This window comes from Pelodiscus sinensis, chromosome 8, assembly GCF_049634645.1.
Source record: "Pelodiscus sinensis isolate JC-2024 chromosome 8, ASM4963464v1, whole genome shotgun sequence".
Lineage (NCBI taxonomy): Eukaryota > Metazoa > Chordata > Testudines > Trionychidae > Pelodiscus > Pelodiscus sinensis.
The window spans coordinates 29,038,797-29,062,130 of record NC_134718.1 but is presented as its reverse complement, the minus strand read 5'-3'; the positions used below and the strand labels follow the sequence as shown (position 1 = coordinate 29,062,130).

The window sequence follows — 23,334 nt, the reverse complement described above, 5'->3', positions numbered from 1 at the left end:
ATTATTAATTATTAAACTGCATTTAAAATATCCATCTACTGAAATTTGCCATGTAAAGTTGTTTAACTTTAAATATCAAGAAGAGGTCACTTGTATTCATTTCGGAAAAACTGTCTGAAGAATCTCATCATTCCAACAAAATGAAGAAACAAAAAGCACAAAATAGTTTCAGAAATTAGGAAACGCTTTATTTTTGCCTTCTGCTAATTTAAAAAGAACAAAAATTGCTTGATTTAAGACAAATTCTGATGAAAGACAAATTCTGATGAGACTGTTGTAAGAGAAACACTGAAGGACCGTCAACTGTAGCAGTATGAGCAAATGATAGTATCACATAGATATGTAAATAAAATAAGGTTTATATGATCATTTTAAATAACTTAAACATCTTACAAAGTAAGGACCACAGTTTTATTCTTTAAGCCACAAACCTTTAAATAATGCACTGTAAGACATCTTAGTTACTGCTTGTTCAACATGGAATTTAAGATGTTCTTAAAAATACATTAAAGACTTGTGCTTCAATCTTAATACACCTCTCATGGATAAGAAGCAGTTTAGAGATTAAAGTCCTGTCTACATCTATCCTCTGCTTAGAAAAGAAGTAGGGCTTATCATCACATGTGAACTATCTTCCATAACATGGAAACATCCAACATTATAAAGCCACCTCTGCTTGGCGTCATCCCATTTTTATTTATCCCAACCAAAAACCCACCTAGCCAAGCACCTCCAAATTTAGGGGAAGAGGTTTCACAATCTAAACTTTGATCCAGATTTGAATTTTTCTGCCCATTCAGTTTCTATGCTGAACCAAATGCTCAAACAGACCCACATTTTCTAGTGTTCAAAATTCAGATCCAAATTTTATAGCTCAGGCCATCTCCAAAAGATTGCTGCCATCGTAAATGAGATTTGTGAAATTAAAATGACAGAAAAAGTAACTTACGCTAACAAAGAACAAAAACCCTATTCAACATAGCAAGCTTCTCACTTCATTTTGTCCATTATTTTGCAATACAGATGCATATTTGGGTTTTGGCAGGTTGATACCTGTGCAGAGATTATGCATTACAGTTTCAACCAGAAGCACAACTGGAACCCCTGTGTGAGCACAACATTTGTACACACAAACTGGCATTTCAACATACTAATCATACAACTGTATACGCAGAATATGGAAATGTGTGTAATTACCAATATGTGGGTGTGCAAATGTCAGATGGTGTACACAAACAAGGATGGTGCATGTGTCATACCCAGAACTGAACAGCTAGTCAAACGTATTTCTACAGATTTGCTTGAGTTCTATAGGCCAGGTCTTTGTCATGCCTGTGGATTCCTCCTTACTAGCAGCGTACATATGAATATAAAAAGCACTGGCATCACTGTTATTAGGATTTATTCCTTTATAAAACAGCAAAGCTTCACAAAGTCCCAAACCACAATAGAGCCTCTTCCAGAAATAATCACGGGACACCAGTTAACACACCAAAAGAAGTTTAATATTTTTCACAAATATTATTTAACACTAGTATATAACTATTACTAGTGTGCAAAGTAAAAAGACTATCTACCTTTGCAAAACCAGTTTGGCATGCAATTCTTCAGGTAGACACACACACTTAAAGCTGCAAGTACTGTTTGTGACTCACATGTTACCTTACAACATTCAATCACAGTGCATACTGAAATGTTATCAATATCCAGGGCAATCCAAATCTTGAGGGTGATGCAGGAAGATGGGAGAGCAACCTACATGGCTAGATTTTCTGCAGAAAAAGAGAAGAGGGGGGAAAAAAACCCATGCAGAGACTTCAATTCATTTTTGGTATGTTAAAAAAAAAAAAAAAAAAAAAGAGTAATTGACTACAAAGGGCAGGGAAAAAGTGTGACATAAAAGCTATTTAATGTAGGCTTGCTCAACTTGCTTCATAGTTTAAAAAATGGATGTGCTAAATAATTATGACAACAGGATCAATACAGCATAGGAAGGAATACTCAATATGTATATAATGTTTTGTCATTATTATTTTATTCCATGGAATAACTGGGCCTGGCACTATTTTTGTGATTTGTTTTATGCACCTAAGTCCTCAATGTCAAAACCAAAGCCAGACCCTGGTATTTCCTAAGGCTCATTCACTTTAGCTGGGTATTTGTGTTTTGACAAGGTGTTTATACATTAAAACTTGCTTTCAAGCAAAAAAACCAAAAATAAAAACAAACAAAAAAAACTCTTTAAAGTTAGAGGGAGAATTTTACACTCCTGTATGATGCTATTTCAGCCTGTTTAACTGCAAACTCGGCAAAACAGCAGCAGTGTGCTGGCTTATTTAGTTAAAAAAAAAGGACAGAAAATTTTTACGAGAAATCAGACTCTGAAGAATACAGCAAAATCTGAAAGAACCACAGATTTCCCATGTCCAGAGATTTGGATTACCCCAATCAATCACTTGGCTTTATTAGTAAAGATTTTCCTCTTGAAACAATACAGATTGTACTTGGTAACACATTACTATTCACAGAAGCAATGGGAAATACCAGTGATACCAGATTTGTGGGACAGAACCATATACTTTTACTATAACAAAACATGAATCAAAGGGGCAAATAAGTCATATTCTAAGTCCCACTATAGAGTTACATTTGCCCACAGTGCTGACACACTGTAATATTTCCATAGTCATTTTAAGTGAAACAACATTAGGCAGAAATGCAGGAGGGAATTGTTACTTCTGCTTCTATAAGCATGAACACCTTGATTTTATGTTCAGTGTCTCAATGGTGCATTAATATGGACGTCGTATCTGCTGGAGAGAATATATTTCATACAAAGTAACAATAGCTCTCAATGTATATGATTTGGCTGTAATTTTATTTCAAACAATAACTTATTTTGACAGCAGCATAAATAATAAACTGAATTTAATGATCTAGAGATGGGGAATGTATGTACCAACCAGGTGGAAAAGAAACATGCAGATTGGGGGTCCAGAGATGAGTGATATTATCAACAGCACACACTCTATTTTGTATCCTATTTTTATGTCATTAGTTGTATTTTTCAATAAAGCAGTGAATTCTGGCCTTCTAACAGTTCAGACTACAGAGTCGCTGCTTTATAAGAAAGTGCTCGAAAGGCAGAATTAAAGCCAGTGTTCTGGAGTTTAGTTTTGCTCAGCATCACGAAGTCTACATCCCACAGCAGTAATGAGAGCTGCCCCTTTCCCGCTACCATCTTCTGAAAGAAGGAATGTCACATTGCATTTTGGTGCGAGATCCTTTACTGTCTGATGCATGATTCTTGAAAAGCTACAAAGAAAACAGATAGGGATATAAGTGTAATCCAGCATCCATCTGTGCAAGACCCAGCCATGAGAAACATAATTCAACAAAATTCTGCACATCAGCTAGGCATGTAAAAAGAGATGAAGAATACTGTTAGAGTGTGCAGGTGATTGGGAAACTGTATAATAATGGTACTTATGAAAAGACAAGCTTTTTAAATGCTAACTTAAGTTGCTGTAGAGACCATGTTTGCCTTAACTTCTATTAGCTCTGCTGGTAGAGGCAGGGCACCTTCTCCCGCCCTTCCCCACCACTAACATTAAAACAAGCTGCCTCTGAGAGGTCTATAGAGCAGCTTCCTTAAGACCCACAGCTGATGAAGAATTGTCTTTACCACTTGGCTTGATTGTTCCTGCCTCCCCCCAGTGCTATGAGGTAGGGATGTAATAGTGTAGTAGATTAACCAATAAGTGAAAGCTTATAGGTTAATGTTATAGACTACATGCATTCCCCTCCTACCAGTAAATTTTTTAGCAGGCTGGCCAGCAGCCCAGCTCACTTCTGGTTCATACCGGGTCCAGGACCTATCCCTGCTGTTGTTCTGCATTTAAAGTGTATTAGGAGCTGGGTGGGCAGGCAGCTCTGGTTTGCGCTGGGTCCAGGAGTTCAGAACCCACTCCAGACAGGGGCTGCTGCCATCCCGCACTACTGCCCCTATCAGATGCAGCAGCACAGGGTGACAGGCAGCCAGTCTGCAAGAGGAGCTGGTTTTCAAACTGGCTCCCCTCTCAGACTAGCTCCCACCTGGCACCCTGTGCCGCTGCTGGCCCCACTCCCAGGGACTATAGACTAGTAGACTAACCGATAAGAATTCATGAGGTTACTCGACTATTCAATTAACTGATATTTAACATCCCTACTCTGAGGTAACTGTGACCAGATGCAGACCTGTATTCACGGCCTAACACACTACAGCAATAATCTTTGTACAAAATGTGCCTTTGGAGAGGTCTGAGGAGAGAAAGAAAAAGCTGACATTTCTAGCCAGGTTTCATCAAAGTTTATGAGCAATCACCTACCAAGGGAACATTTGTTGGCAAGGAGGGGAATGCAAGAACAAGCATTTGCACGAAACCTCTTTTACCTCAACCTCCTTTACCTCTTTTACTCCAGCCTCACTTATAGGAATGATCTTTATCTAGGGGTAAGCCTCAAAAAAATGCATTTCAAAGGAGGACTGAACTATAAAAGAGGGGCAAAACACCCCCAAGGTATCTCTCCCTATCCACCTCTCACTCTTTCACCTAAGATGACAAAAAATAATTGTGCTTTATTATTTCTTTTATAGTCTCTTATTCCCCACACAAAGTTCCAACCTAAATTTTTTTCAAGCTCTGTTTTTGGTTGCTATTAATTTATGTCTGTACACCAAGGAAGCCTTTGGGGTAATAAAAGGGGGAAAGAAACATTTGAATAATCCATCATTTTAGAGAACAAAGAAGCCATTGCTCTGTATCTAGGTCTAAGAGACCAGAAACACTTCAAAGAAAGGCCAATGACAATGTAGCACTTGTTGCAAACACACACAGCAAAAAAACTACTACTTACTGTGGATGTAGTTTATACAGAGTCCCATCTACACCAACTGTTACTTCCAGGTGGTCTACGCCTCTATTCTCCCGTATTTTATCTACCACAGCAGCCATTCCAGCTCCACACACTTGAGCTGCTCTCCTTGATACTGCTCCACAAACCATCTTTACAATTATACTGTCATCGCAGGTACCATTCAAACCCAGCTGCTGGAGGATTGCTCGTACCTGAAGCAATGCTAACCTGTCACTGAAATGAAAGGGGAACAACATTTTTAACCAGGTCACTGAATGAAGCCTTTTACAATATTTAGTATCTATACAACAATTAACTCCCAATACATTTTCACAACCCCTCTGAGAAACACTGTGGCCCTAGGAGCCTCTGAATGCCAACATACCATGACTCACATCAGACCTGACACACTCATTGCCCCCACACACTATTGTCATAATCAGCACCTAAAAGATTCTGTGGAAAGAATCATATGCAAACAGGTGACACACTGGTCCCAACACCATTGTATGATGTATGTATGGAGTAAGGACAATGAGTTATAAATGTAGGATGGAAAGATGTCCTAAAAACGTGTTTGACAGGCAGACCATAAATCCCAGCCTGTCCTAGAAAAATGAATATGTATTTACTTGTCTGACCCAGTTGACTGAAGAGGACACTGAAAAATACATCTATGTGTAAGGTAAACAAAGCCACCAAACAAGAAAGTGGAAGAGATGACAATGGGGGATAGAGTCTATACACCCAGGAAGCCTTTGGGGCAATATCGGGGGGTGGAGGGGGGGGGGGGAGGACACACGCGAAATTTGAATAATCTATCATCTGAGAGAACAAAGAAGCCATTGCTTGGTGTCTATAGTATAAAAGCTGGATCCTCCCGTTAAAACAGGCCTTCGAATGCTGGCAATTTGGAGTAAGTAAGAAACTTCATAAGGCAGCATTATTTCTTACCAGAATTAAATTTAGACACTAGAGTGTTATTTTTGTTTTGTTTATAATCCATTCCTATCTCTTTTGCTGTGACCTGAAATAATTTAAATCCATGTTTTTGTTAATAAACTTAGTCTCGGTTATACTAAAAGCTATCTCAGTGATGTGCATTAAGGTGGATTGTATAAACCCAGCTGGACTAACAAACTGTTGTGTGTACTAGCTCTTTGGAAGCTTGGTATTACCTCTGTGAACACCCAGTAGGAACACCACACTGCAGGGCAGGTGGTTTTGGGGAGACTCAGGGCCAGGAAAATTGTTGGTGTCGCCCTGCAAAGAGTAACTGGGCTAGTAGAAGCCAGAGTGAGATTGCCGTGCTGTGGACATGCTACTGGCCTCAGCATTAACATAGAGGGTCCCCAAGGTTACAAAGCAGGTGGTGACGGAACCTCTTACAGGTCTAAGTGAAATCCCAAAGCATCACAGGCACATCTGGCAAGTTTTTGCTTTCAGAGCCAGATGAGCTCTCAAGAGAACGTCCCATAATCCTGAGTTCATTTCTCTACCTTATGCTGATGCATCCCAGAATCAGTAATCACATACTCATGGCAAACACTGCAGCACATTCTACTTGGAAGTAATATTGGTTCAACAGACTGGAGTTTTTGCTAGTCTCTTCCCTCATCCTTTGTTCTCACGGAGATTTCCATGAGAAAAGTGTTTGTAAGTCTCTATTACTCCATGCTTTTCCTTGATATATCAAGTGGCCTTTAAATTACTTTACAATATATTAAGTTAGCACTAATAATACACTAAAAAACAAACAAACAATTAGTAGCTATTGCCAGGATAGCTTAATAATTATATCTCTACTACTTTTAAATATATAAATAATTAAATGAAAAAGCAAACCCAGAAAGAGCATCTCTGATTACTATCAACAGGGATTGACGAACCGCTGTTTCTACTTGCCCGTGGCGAGTAGATTTCAGCTGGTTGCGCCGTTTGCCCTGTTCACCGGTGCTGTGTGCATACAAGGTGCTGGTCTGGCGCATGCACGGTACGGGGCTGGCGAGTAGGTCTCGCCGTGGTTTGTCGAGCCCTGACTATCACTATCCTCAACTACATCTACACTAGAACGCATCCAGCGGCACAGATATACCAAGGCAGCTGTGCTACTCTAAGATCTTTTCAAAGCTATTCTTTGCTGACAAGGGGTCACTCCCACCAACAATTTCAGCACCCCATGAGCAGCAACAGCTATGTCAATGAGAGAAGTTCTCCTGCTGACAAAGCACTATGTATGCTACCATTTATGCTACTGTATCTTAATTATCTTAAGCTAAGGAGGGCATTTTTTTACACCTCGAGCAATACAAGTTTTCCTGACATACATGATAGTGTAGACATGACCATCACTGGAAATACTCCTATGAACCAAGAAGACATTCTAAAGCAGGGGTCAGCAACCTTTCTGAAGTGGCATGCCAAGATTTAACCCTCCTGTCCTGGGATGTGCTGCTCTCCCAGGAAGGGTGGGGAAGTGAGGCGCTCTCCACCATTTGCCCCATGAGAACCATTTGGGTCAATGCAAACTATTCCACAGAATACCAGTTGCTAATGGAAACTCACTGTTAACTACATAATTATGCTCAATCCATTTTGCTAATGCGGCAGCTGGGGAGAATGGTTTAATTTAATCGATTAAACAGATTAAGCGTTTTAACTTTCTCATGTTCGTTTAGCAAACTTCATTTTAAATAAAGTAAAATATTCAATGTCCAACACAAAAGGTTTCAATGTTTTCTTTATGGCAGAGGTAGGGAACCTTTTTTCGGTCAAGGGTAACTAACCCACAATAAAATTAGCTGGGGACCACACAAGTGAGAAGCAAAAAAAACCTCCTCCAAACCCCCGCAACTTTCACTGATGTAACCCCCGAGACACCTCACTCCTCTGGCACTTCAGCCCCTATGGAGTGAGGGGAAGGGACAGAGAAGACTGGGGTTCGGGGATTCCCATAGGCCAGATTTACTTTTCTGGGGCTCCAAAGTTAATGTATTTTGTGGACCCCCTTAGGCTCTGGGGTGGGAACAAAAATGAGGGGTTCAATGTGCAGTACAGGGCTACCAGCAAGTCGGACAGTGATTTGTGGGGGAAAGTCAACATGGTTTCTGTAAAGGGAAATCATGCCTCACTAATCTGCTAGAGTCCTTTGAGGGGGTCAACAAACATGTGGACAAGGGGGATCCATTAGTTATAGTGTACTTAGATTTCCAGAAAGCCTTTGACAAGGTCCCTCACCAAAGGCTCTTAAGTAAAGTAAGTTGTCATGGGATAAAAGGGAAGGTTCTTTCACGGACTGATAACTGGTTAAGAGACAGGAAACAAAGGGTAGGAATAAATGGTTGGGGTTCCCCAAGGGTCTATCCTGGGACCCGTCCTATTCAACTTATTTATAAATGATGGAGAAAGGGGTAAACAGTGAGGTGGCAACATTTGCAGATGATACCAAACTGCTCAAGATAGTAAAGACCAAAGAAGACTGAAGAGTTTCAAAAAGATCTCAACAAACTAAGAGATTGGGCAACAAAATGGCAAATGAAATTTAATGTTGATAAATGTAAAGTAATGCACACTGGAAAAAATAATCCCAACTATACATACAATATGATGGGGACTAATTTCGCTATAACTATGCGAGAGAGAGAGAGAGAGATCTTGAAGTCATTGTGGATAGGTCTCTGAAAACATCCACTCATTGTGCAGGGGTAGTCAAAAAAGTACATAGAATGGTTAGGAATCATTAAAAAATGGATAGAGAACAAGACAAAAAATATCTTATTGCCTCTATATAGAACCCTGGCACATCCACATCTTGAATACTGCGTACACACTCATCTAAAAAAGAGATATATTGGCATTGGAAAAGGTTCAGAAAAAGGCAACAAAAATGATTAGGGGTTTGGAACAGGTCCCTTATGAAGAGAGATTAAAAAGACTGGGACTTTTCAGCTTAGAAAAGAGGAGACTAAGAGGGGATATGATAGAGGTCTATAAAATCATGACCAGTGTGGAAAAAATGAATAAGGAAGTTATTTATTTATTCCCACAATATAAGAACCAGGGGTCACCAAATGTAATTCATAGACAGCAAGTTTAAAACAAAAGGAAGTTCTTCACTCGGCACACAGTCAACCTCTGGAACTCCTTGCCAGAGAATGTGGCGAAGGCTAGGACTTGAACAGGGTTCAAAAAAAAGAGCTAGATAGATTCATGGAGGTTAGGTCCATCAATGGCTATTAGCCAGGATGGGTAGGAATGGTGTCCCTAACCTCTGTTTCTCTGTAGGTGGGTGACAGGGGAGGGATCACATGAGGATTACCTGTTGTGTTCCCACCCTCTGGGGCATCTGGTATTGGCCACTGTTGGCAGACAGGATACTGGGGTGGATGGACCATTGGTCTGACCCAGTATGGCTGTTCTTATGCAGGACAGGGTGAGGAAGGCAGGGTCTGGAAGGGAGTTTGGTGCCAGGAGAGGGTGTGGGTACAAGAGGGAGTTTGGGGGTGAGAGGAGGTTGGGGGAGTAACACAGAAAAGGTGAGAGGGTGAGATTGCAGCCAAATAGTTAGTTGGGGAGGGAAGCAAAGAAGTGGGGAGTAAAGGAGAGTGCAGCTTCTGCAAAGTAAAACTGCATTCCCCCCCTCGCATCTTCCCTCTGCCCCATGATTCCCCCCGCCTATCTTAATCCCCTGCATTCCGTGCCCCTCAGTGCAACCCCTGCACCCTCCCATTCTGCCCCTGTATCCTCCTTCACTTCCCCTCCTGCCCCCAGATCCCTGTGCCCCCAGTGCACTCACTGGCAGGACAGCAGCACTAGAACTTGTAGCCTCCAGGAGCAGTGCTGGGGTGAGGAGAGGTGGGGGGGGGGGGGGGGGGCGGGAGGGAAAGAAGGGAAAGGATCTCTTCCCTGCCCTGCCCAGCCCTTTGCCTGCAGCTCCGGAGCTGGGGTGGGTAGAGCCCGGAGCAGCCCAGGGATGGCTCCAGCCTGGCCATGCACAGCAGGGCACTGGGGAACAGGCTCCCTGCCCCTGCACACAGCCCTTGCGGAGTAGCACGGTGAAGCCCGGGTGCCAGCACGCTACATGTGACCGGTTGCCCAGCCCTGGCTCTGCAGAGCCTGTAGCCAGGAGAGGGAGGTTAACCCCCTTAGCTCCCAGGAGATGCGCGCGCACACACACACACACACACACACACACACACACACACACACACACACACACACACACACACACACACACACACACACACACACACACACACACACACACACACACACACACACACACACACACACACACACACACACACACGCCTCTCCTGCCCGCTGCCCCAGCAGGAAGCCAGAGCTGTTGCTCCAGCTTGCAGCTGCACTGCTGAGGCTGAAGCCATAGCACGAGCTCCCCGCTGCACAGAGGGCAGAGGGGCTGGGCTGAGCTCCTGCCCTGCATGCCATGGGAAACTGACTTGCGTGCCACTTGTGGCATGCGTGCTAAGGGTTGCCGACCCCTGTTCTAAAGAATTCTTGCACCTTTGCCTCTGGGGCAGATAAAAACAAAATATTTTCTCTCGTATTTACAGAAGTATTTCAGCACAAAATAATTTTTGTTTCCTATGGATGAACTTCCCATTTCATTATTGTGCTCTATAAACAGTTTTGCTAATCTGGCATGAATTTTTTTTCCCTTCCAGATTATAAACTGCAAATTAAGTTGGACAAGTAAAACTACTGTATGACACTAAAAAGGAAAATGTTGCATTTTATAAATGTTAGAATTCCTAAACTGCTAGAAGATCTTACTTTCAGAAAATCAAAAAGAAACCAAACACATGATTAGATATAAACATGCTATAATGGCTAGTCAGACAGTTTAAAATTCGGTGGACTGAGGCAATTAATTTCATAGGAGTATGAAAATGAAAACAGCAACATCTACCCTACAAGAGAGACAGGTCAAATATGTAAGTCTATCCAGGACCACAACATGTGCACCATTTAACAGTTAGCATGTGTATTAGTTTTGACATCAAAGAATCTGAGAGCTACTCAGTGTAGGCCTTGATAGTGCAAATATGTGCCTCTGGATTAGTTTTCCTTAAGATGGGACAGTGAATGAATAAGGCTACACAAGCAGAATTAAATATATATATGTGAATGTTTGCAAGTAGGACCATACAGTTTACAAATCAGTTTGAGCTTCAGGAAGAATTGAATGCCAAGCAGTTACTCAGATTTAATTAATGAGGATACATCACATCTTAATTCTAGAAAAAAATAAAGATCTGCTGATACTCATCACTTCTGAATGAAGATCCCGCTACAAAGACCTCCTTAAAGCACCAGTATTAAATTAGAAATGCACTATTTCAACTGGAGTAATTCTACCTTGCATCAATCTTACCTTTCAATCTGTGAAAGAAACTTGGTTTCAAAGATACCTCTGGTCTTCAGTGTCTCTGAAATTTGACCTCTAAATAGGAATCCTCTTTTAGTGAAGTCAATCAAAATATTGCGAACGATTTCTCCCAGGTACATTCCACTAATCATTTTCTCATACCTGGAATTAAATACAATGGTTCAGTTCAGAAAGAAAATAGTCTAGCTAGTTTACATGGATATGCAGGACAGCAGTGCAGAGTTTGGTAACTGTCTCAAAACTAACTTCTTTAGAATATGAAATGGATTGGCCTCAGCGTTGGCAGTTTATTCAGACTATCTGGGTACAGCTAAATTACAACCCTCTTTCAACAGAGGGATGTAAATTAGGCACTTCGAAAGTGCAAATGAAGCAGGGATTTGAATTTCCCACGCTTCGTTTGCATAATCACATCACAGCGCTTTTTCCAAAAATTGCCATTTCAAAAGTAAAACCACGGTCTAGACGCAGTTCTTTCGAAAACCCGAGGTTTACCGGATCTTTCAAAAAAGCTTTCCATTTTCGAAGAACCGCATTTAGACCACGGTTTTACTTTCAAAATGGCGCTTTTTCGAAAAAGTGCCATGATGCAATTATGCAAATGAAGCGTGGGAAATTCAAATCCCCGCTTCATTTGCGCTTTTGATGTGCCTAATTTACATCCCTCTGTTGAAAGAGGGATGTAATCTAGACACAGGCTCTGTGTTTAGAGCTGAGTTTTAGTCCCTGGAGCAATTGACTTTTTTCATAGAGCATTTCTAAAAGAGCATAAACATATTGGGTAGCACACTGAAAAAAGTAAGCCCATGAATAGTGATAAAAGTCATATTATATGTTCATGAGTATCTCCAGGAGTACAGATCATTACTTCTTTGTTTAATTATTAATAACTTCATCAGTACAGTGAGTAGGGCTGTTTATTGTTATCACTGAAGATTTTATTTTAGTGTCTGGTTGCACATGTCCAGATGTATAACAAATCATTGAATTTACACCACACACACACACACACACACACACACACACACACACTTTGACCCACCATTGCATGTTGGGATGTGCCTCTTACACTAAAGATTATGGAAAATGCATTTTGTTCTATTTTATCCATGTCATTATAACTCCTGATAATTCTTATCAAGTTCCTGAGATCATGCCCAGGAAAAAAAATTGAGAATCTGTGGCAAACTAGGTTTTTAATATTATAGATGTTTACAATAAACAGTTGACACACACCTTGAAAAGGAATAACTGAATTTTCTGAGGAAGCTCTTTTATATTAAATTAGATCCCCCTTCTTTTGGATACACAGACCCAGACCGGTATTTTATTTACCGCCAGGGGTGTTGTGAAGTGTAATTAGGTGTATTCAAATCATGATAGGTTCTTGAGATGAAAGGTGTACAAACACAATTATTGTGTATTATTAGAACACTAGCCAAGTAGTCCATCATAAGACGGGATTTTCAGGTCTCTCCTCCACATCGGTCTTCTCTCCTGAGCCTCCAGTCTCTCACTCCATCTCTCTCTCTCTCTCTCCTCCTCCTCCTGCTTCCCCCCCCCCCCCCCCCGCTCAGCTCTCCTCCGCCTCCTGCCTCTCTCTCCACTTCTCCTCCTCCTCCTGCATCTCACTCGGGGTACCGCAGAGCCCAAATGGCCATTTGGGCTACGCACTTCCCGTGCTGCATGGGGGGCGTGGAGCCCAAACGGTTGCTTGCGCTGGTTGCTCCCACGCGGTGGCCTGGCTGAGCGGCGCAGAAGTCAGCCGAGCGCCATGGCGGGAGGCAAAGGGGGGGCGGGGTGATGATGTTCACGGCCAGGGGGCGGGGCCTGGAGCTGCTGTCACACCGCACGTCTCCGTCCCGCCCCGCTTCCCCTCCCACCGTGGCACTCGGCTGACTTCTGCGCCGCTCAGCCATGCCGCTACAGGGGTGCAAGAGGCCATTTGGTGCAAGCCCCCATGCAGCACGGGCCACCCAGAGGGAACAGCCAGCATTTCGGCGTTACAGACTCACAGACGCTGGGCTACTACATTTAGAACATATGCTTACCAACCCTCTTTGCCCAGCTCCTGTAACTGATTGTCAATTTTGCATCCAGATTTGAGTACTGCAATTCCTGCTAGCTCTCACTGAATTGTTAACATTATTCTCAAATGTTTAACTTATTTGACAATTACAGTAACTCTTCACTTAAGCAATGTATTAATGTTAACCAAGACTAGGTTATCTATTAGAGAACATGATTATTTAAAGTTGTGCAATGCTCCTTTCTAAGGTTGTCTGGCTGCCTGCTTTGTCCACTACTTACAGGATTTTTGGAAAAGCAACCGGTCTTTCTTGGGGTTTGGAACCAGGGTGGGCTGACAGTCCCCCATCAGGTCCCCTAAGTTCCCTGTGAGGTATTCAGCTGGGCAGCTGCAGTTCAGAAGTGGAGTCAGTGTACTTAAGGGGACATGCAGGTTGATCTCTCTCTCTCTCTCTCTCTCTCGGTCTCTCTCTCTTTCTCTAACATGCACGCACACACACTCAGAACACGTGTGCATCTCTCACATATACTCACTGGCACTGTTCAGCCATGTATGCACCATCTGGAGGAGAAAGTGATGCACTCCCGCAGGATTGTGTGGATTCAACATCATGTTCAGTTTAGTAGCATGATTATATTCCCTGGGAAATATACTACAGTCTAATTTCACCACCCAAACCAATTTCACAACCATCATTGCTATGTACAGTACTATATTGTTTACAATTTTTAAAGCTTATACTGCATTTGGTTATACTGCTTTTTGTCTGTTGAAAAAAATTTCCCTGGAACCTAACTCTCCCGCCCCATTAATATTAATGCATATGAAGAAACTGGATTTGCTTAACATCAGTTCACTTAAAGTAGTATTTTCAGGAACATAACTATAATGTTAAGCAAGGAGTTACTACACTCATTTGTTAGAATTTTGCTAACTCACACTCTGCTCAAACACAAACACAGAAGCCATTGATCAATTTCCATTTCTCGGCAGTGATACAGTAACAGAGACAAAGTGAGGTCTCATATAAATAAGCTTTTTAAAAGCAGGGTTCTGATACATCTCTCAATTTGTACTATCCTTTTCACTGATAAAGTACTCAGCTTATGGACATCGATAAATATTTATAAATGTACGTTTACTAATTCAGGATTAAGTATTATTTTAATAATTAAACTAAACATAGGAACATAAGACATAAAAGTGGACAGGACTTCTGGGTCATCAAGGTCACTCCCCTGCTATCATATAATCCTATTCATAAATGTATGAAGGTCTGCCCCAGAATTAGCTAGGTTATTTGCCCCCCCCCCTCCCCCCCCACACACATACACTCGTCCTACTGGAAAGCTGTTCCAGAACCTCATTCTTTCGATCATTCGACACCATCTTCTAATTTCCAGCTTACATTTGTAAATGATCAGTTTCTACCCATTTTTTTTGCGTTAACGTTGAGCTTTTAAGTAGCTTTTCTCCCTCCTTGGTGTTTACCCCCAAGCCCTTTGTATATTTACAGAAAGCAATCATATCTTCTCTAGGGATGTCAACATGTAATACCTAGGCTTATTGGTTAATCCTGTCAATTACATGCTGGATTGGAGGCAGCAGAGGGTGGGGAGCACTGCTGATACAGAGGCAGCAGTGCGGAGAGTGAGGGGAGCAAGCGGGAGCCAATACGTGTGAGGAGTCTGCTTTTAAACTAGCTCTCCGCCCATGCCGTCTCCCCACCCCCTGTTGCCTCCTACAAAGGCAGGGGTGGACATGCAAGAGTCACTACCCTCATCCCCACACTGCTGCCTCTGACAAAGGAAGCAGTGCAGGGGGTCAGGCAATGGAGGCTGTCGCGGAGCAGCCTCCGTCCGCCGAGGGGCTGAGCTCCCCATAGACAGCGGCTGCTCCGCATCCCATGGAGTAGCCTCTGTCCACTGTGAGCCTGGGCCTGCCAGACAGAGGCTGCTCCATGGCAGCAGTCCCTATCTGTGTGGGGTCTGAGCTCCCTGCAGACAGAGGCTACTCCATGGAATTCCGAGTGGCTTCTGTCTGCAGGGAGCTTGGACCCCCTGTGGGCAGGGGCTGCTGCCAATCTGCGCTGCTGCCTCTATATCAGAGGAAGCAGTGCAGGGCAGAAGGCAGAGCCAGTCTACACAGGAAGCCAGTTTTTAAACTGACCCCCCTCCCCGACCAACTCCTGCCTGCCGTCATGTGCTGCTGCCTCTCATACAGAGGCAGAAGTATGGGGTGGCACAGGGGTCTCCAGGAGTGGGGCTGGAGCGCACTGGCTGCCAGCCCTGCCGCCCCCCGGGACTATTGAATAGTTGTGTAACCACTAAAATTTGATGCAGTTAAAACTATCATTTACACCCAGGAAGACATGGCAGCACAGACTTCAGCATGTGTTAGTCACCATAACACAAGTCCAGTGGGGACTCTGGATATGCAGTTGGATCGTTAATCCATGCAGAAGCCTGTGCCACCAAGTCTTTGCTATGACCATTACCTATGCTAGCTAGATTAGCACAGGTATGTTTACCTGTGCAACAACCACAATTTCATTTACTTTATACATGTTACTCCCAGTCTCCTCTTGCAGGACAGACTCTCCTATTGCCACAATCATCCTAGCAGCCCTTCTCCACATCTGTTCTAGTCTGAATTTATCTTTTTTTAACATGGGTGACCAGAGTTATACACAGTGCTTCAGACTCCGCATCTATCAACTCATTGCAAGATACATTCCGCTTTTATTTTTGTTTAATCAATAATTCACTAAATTATAGTGTCTGTCTTGATCCTTTGTACAAATGTGAGATTTTACTGGCTCGCCTATCCAACCTAGGTACAGCATAACATTGCATGGGAGCCATATAATCCATTAACAGCCTTGTACCCTATAAATGGTCTCTCTCTCTCTCTCTCATGTACCCTTTGAATTATATACCCCTTTGACCACTTGTTCCATACTCTCTTTGCTGCCACTGCAAAGAAAACATCTCTCAGCTCCCTCAGTGCCCTGATTCTTTAGGGCCTTCAAATTCTACTGTCACATTTTGGAGCATCTCAAATACTCTGACACGTTCCCTGTATTCCTCATGTGTTTTTACACTTCAATCATACTATACATATTACTGTATATTTGTGTGATGGCTTGTACACACAGCAAGTTAGTGCACAATAAACTGCAGCATGAATCTGTAACACACTAGCTTTCCACACACTAACTCACTGTGCTAACATGAACTAAGAGTTTCAAAGAACGCTCATTCATACTCCCACTTCCAAGCTCTTAGCAAAACCTTCAAATTAACTTGTCACAAATAAAAGGCCAGTATAGAGGTCTGAGCCAATGTTCTAGGCACATCACAGCTCATCCCACCTTAAAAAGCAGACAGCTTCATTCTACTAGCTGAAATTTCCAGGTGGACGTGAGACGGTAGTGCCAAGCACAGTGCAGTGCAGTTTAAGACCCTGATGTGACAAAGGCATGGTTGACCAACAGAGTTCACACTGAAGAAAAGACTGCAACCACTTAACCTGTCAGATAGAGAAAGTCATCCATCTGGGAAACCAGGAACAAGGAAGGTCACAGCACAAACTATTATATCCTCGTAATCCTTCCATTTTCTAACAAAAACAGATCTTATTACAGTACCTTTTAACACCAGCTGAAAGCAACATCACTTATTCCAAGCACATTAGTATTCCATAAATTTTGCATCATATTTCTTGCTTTTATTCCATATTTAAATACCTTTGTTTTCCAGCATTTAATGAATAATCATCAACAGCTTTGTCATAAGTGGTCCTGATGTCGTCCAGGCATCCATTGTCTCCAAATGCACCCCATTCCATGTTCACACACATTCGTCCTTGATCTCCCTCAACCATCTCTATATTTCTCATTTCCTCCATGTAACATGCATTGCTGCCAGTCCCTAAACACGTGAAAAAACAAATTATTTTGTAAATATACTAGAATAAGCATTAGAAACTTTTATGGGCTCTTTTTTGCCTGCCAAAGCAAAACCCTCCCCTAACCCTAACCCTAACCCTCCCCCTGGCCACCAGAGCAGTCCCCCTCCCCACTATGAGACCTGGTCTCGCAGAGCAGCCCCCCTGCCACATGGTCCCCCGGCTGCCAGAGCAGTCCCCGGCACCGGAACAGATCCTTCCCACCGCCACGTGGCCCAGGGCACCAGAGCAGCCCCCGGACACCAGAGTAGTCCCACCGCCATGCAGCCCAAGTTGCCAGAGAAGCTCCTGGCCACTGGAGCAGATCCTCCATATGGCCCAGACCACCGGAGTAGCTCCCTTCCACTGCCACGTGGCCTGGGCCACCGAAACAGCCCCCAGACACCAGAGCAAACCCCTCCCACCACCACGCAGCCATGGCTGCTGGGACATCTCCCCAGCTACCATGCAGCCCAGGCCACTGGAGCAGCACCCCCCAGGGCCCAGGTTGCTCGAGCAACTCCCCTGCTGCCATGGGGCCTGCCGGAACAGCCTCTGAGCCTGGGCCGCTGAAGCAGCCCCCGGCTCCTACACGGCCCCACCCACCAGAGCAGCCTCCTCCCACTGCCATGTGGCCTGGGCCACCAGAGCAGATCCTGGCCACCAGAGGAGCCCTGTTGCCACGCAGCTCGGGCCGCCCGAGCGGCCCCTGGCGTGGGCCACCAGAACAATCCCCTCTCTTCCCCCGGCCTGGGTCGCTGAAGAAAGCCCCCCGGCTACTGGAGCAGCCACAGCTCCTGGCCATAGCTCCAACCCTAATGGCATTAATGTTGTGTAACAGATTGGTTTTCAAATTATAGTCATCATAGGTTGGTTCGTATCTATTAGTTAATATTTCTAATGACCAAAAAAAAACCTAATCCAAATCTAGATTTTAAAATTATAGAATGGATTCAGATTACACTTTTCACAGGAAGCCTGGCTCTTGCTACATTTCAAAGGTGGAAGAACTGCCAGTTCCCCACTGCACCCCTGCTCTCACCCCACAGAGACAGTGCTGGGGGAAACTGGGTTTTAAGCCGGCTCCCCCCAGCATTGGCTCCTGCTCCCCACATCTTTCTGCCTCTGTCTGCTAGAGGCAGCAAAAGGGTGGGAGGGAGCAACTAGTCAAGTTATTAGTTGACTAGACACTTACATCCCTAAGTCTTAATTGCATAAAACTATTTGTTTATAAGGCTATATTACAGTTGAAATTAAAAAAAAAGTAATTAAATACCTACCCACAATGAGTCCTATTTCACAATTCGGATCTTCATATGCACAAGTCATCATAGTGCCAACTGTATCATTCACCACTGCCACCACGTCCAAGTCAAACTCCTTTGAAGAAAAAAATATAATGCTACAGAAAAAGCATTGCAACGTTTGTTAGATTGCAAGGAATTAATCAACTGTCTAAAATGTGTCAAGTGAATAAATGGATAAAAATATTAACTTAACATTCAATTCTTAAATGAGTTAAAAAAACCAAAATAGCACAATGTAATTTGCATGCAGGTATTTTGACTTATTGGTATAATTTGCTGGAGCTGTACAATATACTACTTCCTTGCAGTAGGAATACCAGTACAGGTTAGGATATGTACTTCTTATAGGAATAAGATAACATTCACCGTTCTCTCTCACACATACACGTGTTATAGGCAGTCATATTGTGAATGTTGCTCTAAAGTTTCCATTATATGACCCTCATTTCAACTGTTTATACCTTTTCCAACCTTAAACCAGGTTGAAAAGAACGGTTACTTACCTCGTAACTGTGATTCTTCGAGATGTGTTGCTCATGTCCATTCCAATATAGGTGTGTGCGTGTGTGTGTGACATTAATATGCAGGGAGGTTTTGTCCGTAGACCACATACCTTGCCTGTGGAAGTCTCCTAGGTGAGCTCCCAAGCCCATGTCTGACGCGTCCGTGACCAGTTGGATGGACGGCACTGGTCTGGAGAATGGAACCCCCGCACAGACCTCTGCCCGGTGGGTCCACCATTTCAATTCAAGGAGGACGGGGGCGGGGACTGTCAGCACCCTGTCCCAAGAGTGGACGACCGGATTGTGGACTTGCAATAGCCATATCTGTAGCGGGCGCATGCGCAGTCTGGCGTGCTGCGCTACATAAGTTCAGGCGGCAATGAGGCCCATAGACGCATGCATGTGTGGACAGTGGTCACCGGAAAGTTCTGGAGCACCCTGGCCACTGTCTGTATTGTGAGAAAAGGGGAGCTGGACAGAGAGGCTCTCTGTGCCAGGGAATCTAGGGTGGTGCCCACAAATTCTATTATCTGGGTAGGAGTCAGGGTCGATTTGTCCAGATTCAACAGAAGGCCTAAGTCTTCGAAGAGTTTGTGGGCTGTGGTGATGTGGGCTCTCACCTGAGTCTCTGACTCCCCCCTCAGGAGCCAATCATCTAGGTAGGGGAACACATGGACACCTCTTTTTCTGAAGTTGGCAGCCACCACTGCGATGGATTTAGTGAAGACCCAAGGGGCCATAGAAATACCAAAGGGGAGGGCCGTGAATTGGTAATGGTCGGGCCCATGGTAAACTGTAGGAACCTTCGATGGCGGGAGGTAACTGAAATGTGAAAGTAAGCATCTTTTAAGTCAAGGGCAGCGTACCAGTCTCCAGGGGCTAAGGAAGCGATAATGGACGCCAGAGTCACCATTTTGAATTTTGTCTTGACGATGAAGGAATTTAGATCTCTGAGGTCCAGATTGGGATAAAGGCCCCCTTTTGCCTTTGGAACCAGAAAGTAACAGGAATAGAATCCCGTTCCGAAACTCAGGGGGGAACACATTCCACTGCCCTTTAAAGTGAGGCGATGACTTACTTCCTCCTGTAGCAGAGGCTTGTGAGAGGGGTCCCTGAAAAGGGACGGGGTAGGGAGTTGGGAAGGAGGGGGCGAGTGGAAAGGGATTACATAACCCCTCTCCACTATCTCCAGCACCCATCAGTCTGACGTAACAGACCGCCAGGCCTGGAGGAAATGGGATGAACAGTCCCGGAAAAGTAGAGAGAAGACTAGTAAGATGCCCTCGAGGGTCCCACCAAAACCCCTGACAGGGCCCTGGGGGCTTGTTAGGGGGCCCCTACATAAGAACGGCCGTACTGGGTCAGACCAAAGGTCCATCTAGCTCAGTATCCTGTCTGCCAACAGTGGCCAGCACCAGGTGCCCCAGAGAGGGTGGACCAAAGACAATGATCAAGCCTCTTCTTCTGAGGCGCCGGCGATTGAGAGTGGTGCCGGGGCCCCTGCGGTACCAGAGAGGCACGGTGCATGGAACCATCATGCACCGAGGCCGGTCCTGGTCGGAGAGCCGCTTTCATGAGGAGGATCTTAAGGTGCGATTCCCTCTCATGTTTTGTCCTTGGCTTGAACACCTTACAGATTTTACAGGCTTCTGTGAGGGGTGTTTCTCCCAGACACTTTAAGCACAACGAGTGCGGGTCACCGCAAGGCATAGGCCTATTGCACTTTTTGCAGGGCTTAAAGCCTTGTGGGCCAAGCAATCAACAGAAAACAACAAAAAAGTCTTTAACTTAAATTGCAGACACTTAACTGAAGATTAACTGAAGATTGAAGAAGAACAATGACGACAATGATCACATTCAGGAGCTGAGGGTTGTTCCAATGACCGTCAAGTCACGGCAGTAAGAAGGAACTGAGTGGTTGAGAGGGCCAGTAGAGGTATATACGGACCGGTATACCGGCGACACTGCAGGGGGCTCCCTGCTGGCCCTAAGGGTACTGCTGAGGGAAAAACTTCCAATGGAGTGTGCACGCTGCGTGTGCGCACACCTATATTGGAATGCACATGAGTAATCACTCGAAGAAGAACTTTCCAACTCTGCTGGTTGCCTCTTGCTGAACTGTTCCAGAAAATTTTGCCTAGAAAAGTTCTGCCATTTCCAAGAATACACTTGGGGAACATAAGTTATTTAAAAAAAAAATCTTACAAGAATTCTGTTAAGAAACTCTAGTCCTTACTTTCTTTGGAGCAGGAACTTAAAATGTGTCAGGTACATGCCTCTTCATCACCATGAAAACTCAACTAAATTTGGCCAAATTACAAGCTTCTAAAAAATGTCAGTTCACACATGCTCAGTTGAAATGTGTTAAAGTTTAGTAGATAAATTTCCTGAAGATCCATCTGTGCTGAGCATGCTCCATCTCCTCACAGCTCCTACATACCAACTGGACTTCACAGACCAGTGGTCAGCTGGCAACCTTTTCAAGCCAAAGAGCCAAACTACATCAAAATTCAGAACAAGTGGTCAACAAAGACCCAGTATACAAGAATACCCTTTTGCATGCCTGAAAATATACAACTTAGTATTACTGATCATTGACATGATGATTAATAATAGCATGAATGAAACATTGTACTCATAGGCTTCATTTAATTGGACTTTTGCTGCTGCTGGGGGTGCAATTTGTGGATGTGGGGGTGCAGGAGTCAGGGATGGATTGTATGAGGGACTTGGGACAGAGGACTGGGGTGTGTGGGAGGTGCAGGAGGCGCAGGAGGCAGGGCAGAGCGCTGGAGTGGGGGCCGGATTACCTTACTTGCCCAGGGCTGGGCTGCTGCACCCGGGCAGCAGTAGCTGGATGAGGGGCCAGGCCAGGATCACCACAACCAGATCACAGCCTCCCCTCCCACCCATGCTGCAGCAGGAGGGGAGCTGCTGCCACCAGCCCTTCCTGCAGCTGCATGGGGGCCAGACGACAGGGCCTGTCCCAGGATCAGGGCTGAGGACAGGACACTACAGCCAAATGGGAGCTGGGCACTTTCACTTTCTCATGTTAGTTTACCAAACTTCATTTTAAATAAAGTAAAATATTATATCCAACACAAAAGGTTTCAATACTGTCTATTTATGGCAGAGATGGAGAACCTGTTTTGGGACATTGGCTAATAACCTACAGAAAAATAAGTTGGGGACCACACAAGTGAGAAGCAAAAAAACCAAACCACTCCACACACCCCGTCCAAAAAACCCCCAGTCCTCACTAATGTAACCCCCAACTGAGACATCTCATTTCCCTGGCACTCCAGCTCCATGGCAGGGTGGTGTGGGAGAGGGAGGATTGAGGTTCAAGGCCTCAGGTCAGATTAACCCTTCTGGGGTTCCAGGATCAGTGCACTTTGTAGGGCCCCCTAGGCTCTGGGATAGGGCAAAAAATAAGGGGTCTAGTGTGTGGAGACAGAGTTGCCATTGAGTGGAATTGGGATATGGATAGGGGTGGAGGATATGGGTGGGAGAAAGAGTACAAGAGCAGGCTGGGAGAAGTGTGTCTGGCCAAGGGGAAGGGGGCAGGAGCAGGCTGGCGGTAGGTCTTTGGCAAGGGGGGAGGTGCAGGAGCGGGCTGGGGGTAGTGGTTTGGCCAGGGGGAGGGGGCAGGAGTAGGCTGGAAATAGGTCTTTGGCCGGGGAGAGGGTGCAGGAGAGGCTGGGGGTGCAGGGTCTGGGCAGCACTTACTAGCTTTTGCGCCCTGCGCTGCTCTCAGGCTCCCTGTCCCAGGCATGGCTTCCCGCTGCTCCACTGGATGGATTCTGGCCAATGGAGCAGAAGAAAAAGCCTTCATGCAGCGCATCTGTGCGCTGCTGTTTCCCAGCTGGGGGAGGAGGAGAGTGCAGAGCTGTTTGTGGCTATGCTTCTCTAATCATGCAGCAAGGCTCGGGGCTTTCTCCATAAGAAGCCAGCGCTGGTTCCATTATTGTGCGGGGAGGAGGAAATGTGCAAGGCTGGAGTGACAGCCCTTCCCTGCAGGAATCTGGCATTGGCTCCAATCTTGGGGAGAGGGGTAGAAAGTCAGCCCGGGCGCCTCATTGCAGGGGAGGCGGGGAGCAGAGCTCAAGCTGAGAGCCATATTTGGCTCCTATGTGAGCCATATTTGACTTGAGAGCCATAGGTTGCCAATCCCTGTCACAGACACTAGCCCCACAAAGCAACAAAGCATAGAAAAGCAAGTGGCTTTCTTTGGTC

The 23,334-nt window shown here is 44.6% G+C and overlaps 1 protein-coding gene across 1 annotated transcript in view; it reads right to left on the bottom strand.

Annotated features, from left to right (window-relative positions):
* Positions 1–1,878: 1,878 nt before the first annotated feature.
* The window catches only part of HK1 (hexokinase 1), a 96,157-nt gene continuing 74,701 nt past the window's right edge, over positions 1,879–23,334 (bottom strand). Inside the window, exons 14-18 of the mRNA XM_006121526.3 lie at positions 18,569–18,668; positions 17,089–17,272; positions 11,297–11,452; positions 4,900–5,133; positions 1,879–3,315 (exon numbers count right to left, since the gene is read on the bottom strand). Of these exons, the coding sequence (XP_006121588.2) occupies positions 3,171–3,315; positions 4,900–5,133; positions 11,297–11,452; positions 17,089–17,272; positions 18,569–18,668 (819 nt within the window). The 3' untranslated portion in view covers positions 1,879–3,170. The remainder of the gene's footprint in view (positions 3,316–4,899; positions 5,134–11,296; positions 11,453–17,088; positions 17,273–18,568; positions 18,669–23,334) is intronic.